This window comes from Pieris brassicae, chromosome 12 (assembly GCF_905147105.1).
Source record: "Pieris brassicae chromosome 12, ilPieBrab1.1, whole genome shotgun sequence".
NCBI lineage: Eukaryota > Metazoa > Arthropoda > Insecta > Lepidoptera > Pieridae > Pieris > Pieris brassicae.
The window spans coordinates 4,418,730-4,429,372 of record NC_059676.1 but is presented as its reverse complement, the minus strand read 5'-3'; the positions used below and the strand labels follow the sequence as shown (position 1 = coordinate 4,429,372).

Sequence of the window (10,643 nt, the reverse complement as noted above, 5' to 3'; positions counted from 1 at the left end):
CTAGGACCCCACGGACCAGGGGTCTCGACACCACATGGGACATAATCATATTCGGAACCTAGACATTATATTACTACATTATACTAGTATTTGCATGCTTTAAATCAGTGCTAATCTTTTCCCATTAATGTATTAAGAGAATCAAGAAGAGAGAAACAAGAATTGTTAGTTGTTCGTTTTTTGCTTTTAACAAAATAACAATGTGGATGTTGCAGCGTGGCGTAGGTGTTAATGTAAATTAGCTAGGTACTACTTATCACTATATATAGCATATTTATATTCGTTTGAAATTACGCTATCAAATGATCTAATATGGCCGTAAAACTCAATATTCTTCTATATTAAAAGCGACACATAGAAAGGTATTAACTTCCCCTAAGGGTCCCGAGTTCGCGTCTTATCCACTACGCAAACAGTATTTACAACGAAATAAAAAAAAGCCTCAGATTTCTGTATCTGTTTTTATGATCATTAGTAATAGGCAAAGGCAAAAAAAGGCAAGTAGGTGATCAGTCTTCTGTGCCTGACGCACGCCGTCGACTTTGGGTCTAAGGCAAGCCGGTTTCCTCACGATGTTTTCCTCCACCGTTCAAGCTATTACTAAACGCACACATAGAAAGAAAATCCATTGGTGCACAGCCGAGGATCGAACCTACGACCTCAGGGATGACAGTCACACGCTGAAGCCACTAGGCCAACACTGCTCACTCTGAGAAAAATGTAATAAACATTAAAATTTAACGAATGTCTGCACTTAATAAATTGGAACGTAACAAACAATTGTTCAATTTGAAATTTAAACAAGAATCTTGAAGCCTCTGAAACGAGTAACTTCCCAGTTTTTTAAAAAATTACATAACAGTGCCGGCTTTTTAAGAATTCTTACGCTCTTTTCTTGAAGGAACCTAAGTCTAATTTGTTCGGTAATTCTTCATTGGGTAGCTGGTTGACATAGAAGACATAGAAGTGGTGCGCGATAAACACTGCCTGCTCAGTTGTGGAACGACAGACGTCGAGGTGACGGGTGATATTTCGTACTTTGCTTTAACGTCCGCTGATGTAATGGCATGTGCAATTATAATGGCATACAAACCCAGGTACCGCTGGGTCTGTAGGAGTAGGAAGTGATTACCTATTATTAATATTAGACCTGGTTTGGTAGTTCTACCTGTATGTGGTCATATTATTTGGGAACGGAAAACATTTTCTTTACTTCACAGTATTTAAGTATCGAATAGGATTATAATAATACAAATTTTTAATTTGCAATAATATGGTGTATGTACAATACACAGAATGCTACAAACTGTAGCGTAAAAATTTGTCTTACTTGAGATAGATTACTGTAATTAAAGGACCATAACAACATGGATAAGAAAAAGTCTGGCCTTTACCGCCTTTTTATTTCCCTTGCATTTTCTTTTTATTGCCATATCGACTATTCTTGAATAAATACATTTTAATTTTCTCCCGCGTCAGCAGTCTTTTGTGCTCTCCGTCAGTCTAGGAATTAGCGCGCTTGAGGTGTCATAAAAGATTTTTTCGAAGTGTTGATGCGGCAATCCCGTATTATTACTGTAGGGTTGTGCTAAGCCGGGAATTGATGATATTTGTTTACGTTTTCTAATATGTGAATGAATGATTTACACTTTTTTATGGTATAATAGCTAAAATATATTATGGATACATTTATGTCATTACTAAAAAATATTTTTATTATACTTTTTGTTAAATCTGTAACAAAAATAATAATAAATAAAAGAATACTTTTAAGTTCCTCAGATTTCTGTATATATGACGTTATCTTTTGTTTTTTTTAAATCTGTAGTAGGTGATTAACCTTCTGTATCTAACCGTCGACTTTTTGAGTCGAAGCGATTCCGGTTTCCTTAATCCACCAGTACCAATGTTTGAACCTTCCTAGGGTAACCGTCCCAACATGTAATGATGCATAATTCAATTAAGATTTCTATAGTAATTATCAATGAATGAATATTTTGAACGAAAAAACTTAAAAAATCTAACAAATTAAAAAGATCTCTATTTAAATGCGACATTATACCTTGACCTGCTAGTAATTTAAAAGGTGAGTGAAAGACACGTATGTAATAAGTATGATTTTAGTAACAGCTTTGTGTTAGTGCCTTCTTAAGTCAGGGGAAATAAATATAACCGGTAAGCTCTAACACAAACATTAGGGATTGAAAAGTTCTTCCATCGGCTTAGAAAAACAAAGATAAATCCAACTTAAGGAGCCGGCCAAGTGCGTACTTTTATTTCGCCCGTGATTGTACCCAATTATGGTATTACTGTTAAAAAGGTAATGTACTGTAAATGAAATATAGTTATTTTATAATACTACACGACTTAGATTTTAATATATTTAAATTGGTTTTCATATTTAAGTGATTCGTAATAATTTTACAAGAAAACATTCGATCTTAAACATAAGTTCAGGGGCTTTAATATACATTAATATATTACGTAGTTACCATTAACTTTGATCCACAAATATAGTATTTATAATAATGTAAACCTACATATTAATAATAGATTATAACAGATAAATAGAAAACTAAGTATATATTAGTTGTAGTATGAATTATGTCATAGATTCAAATTACTAATAATTTTATAAGACGAGTAGAAAGTCACCAGTTCCTTCCGTGCATTTTGCTATTATTATGGAATTTATGTGATATTCACATTAACCGCATTGTATTAATTTTATATGCAAAGTCCAATTTACCTCATTAACATTAGCAATAATACAGGCGAACACAATTTACTAATGTTGTTATTTTTCTGTCGTATGAAATCGTGTTTGCAATACGTCGTGTCAAAACAAAGCCTTGTAGAATATAGCCTCATTTGGAAATATGTAGAATGATATATTGCTATGAATAGAGAACAATATCGGTCCCCTATAATCAATATAGAATGTCCGAAGACGGACGATAATATCCTCGAAAAGGACGTTATAAAACACACTTGCGCGCATAATACGTTTTATTAATAAAAAAGCTTCCGTGAATCACCCATAAATAGCTGTAATAGCCACTAGTGATCCGTCGATTTTTTCGATACATACGAACGCATTTGTTTGACAAATCCCTCGGGAATGGCACTATCTCGTATTATCTGGCTTGAGGGATGAGGGGTCATTCTGGAGGTGATGAAAAGCGTATCGCTGTCTAACGGCACCTGTAAATCATTCAACCAGGTATTTTCATTTGACAGTGACTTTTGTCAGACTTATCGTATATAGATTTAAATGGAATATTTGCTATGGAATGGAGAAAGCCTTTTATATAAGGGACTGCCCATATTACAAAGATATTCCCCATATTATTTTTATAGTAATAAAATGACAAAGAGTTTTCAATTACGATATTCATCACTTACTTGTATATAGTGCATTTTTTTAATTATAACCAAAAATAAAATTTAGTTATTCAAATATTATGTAAATTCAAATATACATAATATTTGAATAACTAAATTTCCCTTGACCGAAGTAGTAAGTAATAGCACATTATAGTTTTAAACAAAGTTTCCAAAGGGTTTGCAGATAGTTCGTTACATTTATAATAAGCGGAATTATGACCTATTTCTTAGGTCAGCAATGTCCAGTACATTGTTAATAAGAAAGCAACAAAGTTATATATAAATCTTCTAAAATAAGCGAAGCCTCTGCATGTAAATTTAACACAATTGAGCGATCAGTCTTCAGTCAGCATTATCTAAGCCGATTCCAGAACGTTAAAAGAAAATTTATCGCATTGAAAAGTCGCAATTAATAAGACATTTGAAGTTGCGTGAAAATGTAATTTAGATTGTTTTCCGTAGACGAGGGTAGCGTCGCTTCCTGTCGAAATCTTCACAAAAGCTATTTATGTATGGCCGTCTTATATTAACGTCTTTAAGAAACCAGGGGCGCATAATAAAAAAGAGAGCATCTATGTCTCAAGCCAGCTTCCGGCGTGCAACCAACGCCGCCCCACCGCAAAATGGCGACCTACACTCGAATAAATTATACGACCCCCGAATCGAATTCAACGATTGTTCGATTCTTTTGAGACTCCCGTTTAAAGTAGAACCTTTATTAGTGTAAGCCAGACGATTATACTGAGCCGCCATTACATATTTAAATTGGCGTCATTTCGCTTTCACGCGAAATAAAACGAAGCCTTTAAGCGTTATGCGTTGATTGTACAAGTCAATGTTAAATTAAACAATACTATTCCGCAAAAAATCTTATACTAATGGATTTTAGTTCTTTGGTAGTAAAGAAAGCTGATGACCTGAATATCATTATTCAATGATAATTTTCATTAAACAAATCGGTCTCTGGGACAGCACAATAACGGTAGGTACAGCCAAAGATGACCGAAATATTATCAATTTTTTTTAAATTGAAGTGAAACTTCTTTATCGGCGTTGGAAAAAAAAATTCCGTCACATTTTTCCATTACGCGTTTTTTTTTCATATACATATTTTTCTTATCTACCCCGGTTTATTCGAGTTTCGATGCCGTTAATAACTAAAATATATAATTACGATAGCAATGATAGTAGGTTTAGGTTTAGGTAGGTGGACTCAGTTTCCGCACTTAGACACGTAGTCGGTCCGTTGTGCGTAGAAGCCCTGGCTAATTTAGCCAGCCCAACTCCTTCCAGAAGCACAGAAGTCTCCCGGGCACTTCACAGGCTTCGCGGAGCGACCTCACTGTTCCGAGGATTTTTGTACGTTGATTAGCCACAGCCTCGCATTCCAGGACTACGTGGGTGACTGATTCCTCTGCGCTGAAACAGCCTCTGCACAAGGGGCTGTCTGTTGCGCCTAGGACGAAAAGATGTTTGTTAAGGAGACAATGGCCCGTGATTGTCCCTATGATTGTTTTGAGATTGGTTCTGTTCAGGTTTAGAAGTCGCTTAGTAAGTTGCGGGTTCACAGCCGGCAGAGCTATTTTGGACTGTTTGCAATCTACACTTCGCGACCATCGTTGATTCTGGAGTACAGTGGATCTCTGGCGAATCCAGGTTCGAACTAGCGAGAAGGGCAAGGGGAGAAGCGGATGCGGGCCAGCAGGTATCATACCAGAGCCTCTTCTCGCAAGCTCGTCGGCTGCGTCGTTGCCGAGAGAGCCACTGTGTCCCTTAATCCACTGTAAGGTAACTCTATTTGTTAGAGCTATTGCCTCCAGTGCTTCGTGACACTCCAGTATTAGTTTGCTGTTTGTGTTTTCGTTACCGAGCGCCATCAGCACGGATGCACTGTCCGATATGAGCTTAATGTGAAAGTCGTTGACTCCCATCCGCTGTACGGCTCTGGCTGCTTCGGTTAGAGCGACACATTCACATTGGAAGATTGTGCTTTGTGTGCCCAGAGGTAGGTGTATGTTGATGTTGAGATCAAAGGAGAAAATACCAGCGCCTGAGCCACACCCTGTTTTTGAGCCATCAGTGTATATACGTAGCTCATTCAGGGGCGACTGATCTTGCTCCTCTTCTCTCAGTTGTATAAGATATTTCTTGTTGAATATTAATTGATTTGTGATTCTGTCACATGGCGCAGCTATAAGAGGTTGGTACTCTATTGCCCTGTTGAGAATCACTGTGTGTGAACTATAGTGGTTTTTTCCCCATAGGTCCAATACCATAAGCCTGATGGCCGCAAGTGCCGCCTCCTGCTGTATGTGTAGGTCTAGAGGTAAGATTTGCAGGGCTATCTCCATTGCTGCGGTCGGAGTTGTTCTCATACAACCGCTAGCAGCGGACAAGGCAAGCCTTTGGAAGCGTCCCAGTTTCGTGATCGCCATTTGAAGTTCAGATCTTGGCCACCAAACCAGGGCTCCATAGGCCAGCATTGGCCTGATTATGGCAGTGTATAGCCATAATGTTATTTTAGGCGATAAGCCCCATTTCACGCCTAGCATCTTTTTGCATTGATAGAAGGCGATCGTTGCTTTGCTCAGTTTGTGTTCTAGGTGTTTGTTCCAGAGCAGTTTACTGTCCAGAATCACACCCAGGTACTTTATTTCATTTTTGAGTTTGAGTTGTGTGTTGAAGAGTTTTGGAAGCCTGTGTGGTCCCAGAACCCTCCGGTTTGTAAAGAGTATTAGCTCTGTTTTTGATGGGTTGACAGATAGCTCGTGCTTGATGCACCATCTCTCAATTACTTTGAAAGCCCTTCCCATGAGATCGCATAGGGTACTTTCAAAGCTTCCCGATATCAAGATAGCTATGTCGTCCGCATAACCCACTGTGTAGAGGTTGCCAGCGTTGAGTTCTGTGATGAGCTCGTTAACTACAAGGTTCCACAGTAGCGGCGATAAGACACCACCTTGCGGGCAGCCTCTGCTGACAATGCCCCGTGTCGTGGAATTAACGGTGAACTGTATAGCTCGTTGTTTTAGCATGTTGTTTATCCACCCTATCAGGGTTGATGATACTCCACATGTAACGAGTGCTCTGGTAATGCTCGTGAAGTTTGTTTTGTCAAAAGCGCCTTCGATGTCAATAAATGCACCAAGGGTTGACTGTTTTAACTTCAGGGAGTCGCCAATGCGAGACACAACGTTGTGGAGTGATGAATCCGTTGACTTGCCTGGGCTGTAGGCATGCTGATTTGGGTGCAGGAATTTGGATAGCGATACCTGGCTACGTATTTCCAGATCTCCAAGCCTCTCCATTGTTTTTAACAGGAAAGATGTGAGGCTTATGGGTCTGAAGGATTTTGCCTGGGTATAGTCCTCTCTGCCTGGTTTTGGGATGAATATTATTTTCACTTCCCTCCATTTCAAGGGTATGTAGCGGTGGGCTATACATGCTCGGAAGATTGAGACAAGATAGTCCACCAAAAGGTTTCTACTCCATCTTAGTAGGCCTGGGAAGATGCCATCCAGGCCAGCCGCTTTGAATGGTAGGAAGGAGTTGATTGCCCATGTTACTTTTTCATTTGTGATTATTTTGTGAGCTACATTCCAGTCTGAGTCGGTGGTGGCACTTTCTGAGTAGGGTTGCCATGCTTGGTCGTTGGCAATTATGCAGCCTGGAAAGTGTGTTTCCATCAGTAGTTCACATGTTTCTGCATCGGTTTTTGTAAATGATTTATCAGGTTTTTTAAGACAACCAATTGAGTGATAAGGCTCACTAGAGAGGCATGATTTCACTCTGGTTGCCTGGTTGTTGCTTTCAATGCTGGTGCAGAAGTGTCTCCAGCACTCTTGCTTCCTAGAGCGTAAAAGTTTTTTGAATCGTCTTCTCGCGATTGTGTACTTGTCCCAGTCGGCAGGTAAACGGGTATTTCCTGCTCTATTGAACAGCTTCCTGACCTTCTTTCGGTGTCTCTCCAGTTCGGGGCACCACCAGTTATGTCTACTCCCCCACCTAGGCATGGTAAGGGGACACGACCGTTCAAAGCTGGTCTGGAGTAGGGACGTTAGGTTATTTACATGTTTGTCTATGTCTTGTACATCAATGGTGGTTGGTATTGTTAGTTTGCTTACCTCTGAGTCGATTATATTGTAAAATTTTACTGAATCAGTTCTCCGAGGTATGCGTCGTGGTTGTGGTTTAGGTAGCTCCCCTTTGATTGTAAAGCGGATCCACCTGTGATCTGAGCATGATAGCTCTCTGGAGACATGCCAATCCTGTATGTGATCTGACAGACCAGAGGTCACCATTGTTAGATCGATTATGGTTTGCGAGCGTGCGTTGATAAAGGTTGGTTCAGAGCCGCTGTTTGCTAAGATAAGATTATTGCTAAGAATGAAGTTAAGCATATTCTCACCTCGAGCGTTGGTATTTGCATTACCCCATAGCGTGTGGTGCGCGTTGGAGTCTGCTGCGATTATAAGCTCCAGTTTCTCCCTCTCACAGTAGTCAGCCAGAAGGCCGAGTTCTGGAGTGGGCACGTCCTCGTCACCCGGTAGGTAGGCGGACGCCAGGACGATGTCTGGATGTGCGTCCCTAGGTAACCTAATGGTTGTAAGGTCCCTTGAACACAGTTCGTTAATTAGGTATGCTGGTACATGTTTAGGTATGATAATGCAGGTTCTTGGGTTACTTACTGAGGTATCCAGCAAAAGTTTACCACCGGTGTTACCCAGGCCGCATACCTTGCCATTCCTGATCCACGGCTCCTGGATCGCGGCAATGGTCTTCGGGTTGGTCTCCAGCAGTCTGCGTAGTGAAGCCGACGCTGTTTGGCTGTGCTGGAGGTTGGTCTGGATAAGGTCAGTCCGGTTAGGGGGAGGAGCGCAAACAGCTGTCGCTGAATTCACTCCCCCCTGTCTCCTGAAAGAACTCGTCATCCGAGGTTAGTTGCACCGGTGAGGGTGGTTGTTGAGCTGTCTCCATGGGGACGTTTACCTCGGCAACCGCGGCTATCTCCGTCGTTGACGAGGGCGGCTTTGGCCCCGAGGATCCCGTCCCCGATGTACTGGCAGTAGTTACTGTGGCGGCAGCTACCACTGAGGGTTCATCCTTTTCCAGAATTCGGATATAGATGTTCCCCATCAGATAGTAGATGCGACGTTCGTGAGCCTTGATCTTTGAGATCTCATATTCCGGAACACGAAGGAACAAGGATACGCCTGTCGGGTCCTGTGTTCTACGTTCGTGAGTCAGGGTCCAAGATCTGATGTTTAGGTGGCGGTTTTGCCTGGTGATCAGTTTCCGTAAAGTTTCCGTGCTACCAGTGAACCCTGGAACATGCAGTAAGCACGGCACCTTCTTCGGAATGTCTGACTGAGGCCGTACCACCAGTTTGGTGTCCGGTATCGGATTATTGATGACATCGCATGCTCCGGTAAGCCATCCCAGCGTGTAGGTATCCTCGCACCAAGTTTTGAGGACACCATCTGAGAAGTGGGCTCTTCCCCGGAATCTGATGTCGTTGGGTTCAGTTGCTAGGGTAGCTTCAAGATCCGCCATGAGCTCATCTTGGATTTTACCCTCGATTTGTAGGCGGATGTTATCTGCCTGTTCTTGTGTCATGTCTATAAAGGGCTCAGTCATCACGGCAACACAAAGCTCGTTGGCTTTGTAGGATGCTGCCGCTTCCGCGTAACTGGCCGAGGTCCCTGACTCCAGCCGGAGTTTGTTAGGTTTAACCCTTTTACTCTCCCCAGTCGGTGTCACGGTTTCCTCTGGCCGATCGCGTTTCTGGCCCTTTGTTTGTTGTTTGGTTTGGTTTGGGTTTTTGGTTTGGTACCCCCCTCTAGGTCCTTTACCGCACCTAGAGCCAATAGGCTTGAGCGCGGCAGAGGACCCAGTCGGCTTCGGTGCCCTTTTCCCGCGTCCTGCAGTTGTGGTAACCGCGGGGGCAGTTCCAGGGTTCTCAGGTATCCTCTGAGAGCCGGTAATCAGCTGTTGCTGTTCCGTCGCTCTTTTGGCCTTCCTGAGCCGTCGCCTTTTTGAGGAGCTTAGGACCATCCTGGGAGTCGATTCCTGAATCGCTGATTTCAGGGCCGACATGTCCATGGTCGAGGTTTGTGCACTGGACGTGCTCATCGTCGCAGCCTCGGTCTTCCGCATCGATCTTGCTTCGGATGCCCCCCCTATGGACGCAGACATTGCTGTATCATCCTTCGGAGTTGCTATCTTCTGCTCGACCGACGCAGTCAGCCTGGCCGCAACAGTGGACGCATCCTTGTGTGGTGGTGTATGAGATACCATTGGAGTGGGCACGGTTAAGGGTGCATCCCGGTTTGGCGCTTCCTCAGCCGCTGCCCTCTCCTTTGGTGCCTCGGACGCTGCCCTATTGGGTGCATCCGTTTGCGAGATAGGGGCATCAGAGTATCGTGTCACTGGTGACTTGCACCTCAACACGTCCTGCGACGCAACCCTGTTTATGTTAGTTTTAGGCGCATCTGTGGATGCAGCCTTTTGTTGGTTTGTGTGTTTTGTCTCTCTATCCATGTGGTGGTATGAAAAAGATTCACCGTCGGAGCTCTCCACCCGCCACGGAGCCCTCAAGTCGGGGACGTCCCTTGCTCAGCAAGCGACGTCAGAGCTACTCCTTCGGTATAGAGTCAGCGTGTAGAGGGGCAGGCGCGCCCGCACGCCGCAAGAGAGTACGGAGCTGTTCGCATCCCGAGACGATGACGCAAACTCACCCCGAGTCCCGTGCCACGCCGACGCCCCCCCCACCCACACCCCGACTCTCGCTTGGTAGCCCTCTTACGGGATACCACAGCCGGTTGACCGTGGTCAGCTAATCCACGGCCTCCCGTGTGAGGGGAAATCCAGACCAAAGAGGTGTGTTGTGTGCAGCGCCCAACTGTACCGGCGCACTACTCCACTCAACCTCCAGGACTCCTTCATCCCCCCGTACGGGTCCCCGCGCACGGCACAAACACGCGGGAGGTCATTTACTGTCCACCGTCCTTTTATTTTGGACGATGAACTCGCAAGGACATGACCTCTACATCCCTGCAAAAGTTCGCTTGGTGGTTTTAGTTACGTCTAATACATAGGGTATTAGACCAAAAACAGGGTTGGCAACCTCGGGAAGGTTAGTCCACCAAACTTGCCTTGGGGATCACAGCGACCTGCGCTACCCCCAAGACCACGCCTCCCTACCCATCAGAAGGATGTGGTAGGGTGGGTTTGCACCTATGCTACCATGCTAAAGC

The 10,643-nt window shown here is 43.4% G+C and overlaps 1 protein-coding gene across 2 annotated transcripts; it reads right to left on the bottom strand.

The window, feature by feature from the left end:
* Window positions 1–6,399: 6,399 nt before the first annotated feature.
* Window positions 6,400–10,276, bottom strand: LOC123717303. 2 transcript variants are annotated; one of them, XM_045673224.1, is made up of 3 exons: window positions 8,377–10,276; window positions 8,076–8,301; window positions 6,400–8,001 (listed from the first exon to the last, which is right to left on the bottom strand). In XM_045673224.1, the coding sequence occupies exons 1-2, from the start codon at window positions 9,925–9,927 to the stop codon at window positions 8,251–8,253; spliced, it is 1,602 nt and encodes a 533-aa protein (XP_045529180.1). In that variant the 5' UTR covers window positions 9,928–10,276; the 3' UTR covers window positions 6,400–8,001; window positions 8,076–8,250. The 2 variants fall into 2 exon arrangements, with proteins under 2 accessions (XP_045529180.1, XP_045529179.1); XM_045673223.1 differs by having other exon boundaries at window positions 8,076–10,276.
* Window positions 10,277–10,643: the final 367 nt, after the last annotated feature.

Excerpts from the sequence above, each read along its gene's own strand:
- LOC123717303 (XM_045673223.1), bottom strand. The coding sequence starts at position 9,927 with ATGGATAGAGAGACAAAACACACAAACCAACAAAAGGCTGCATCCACA.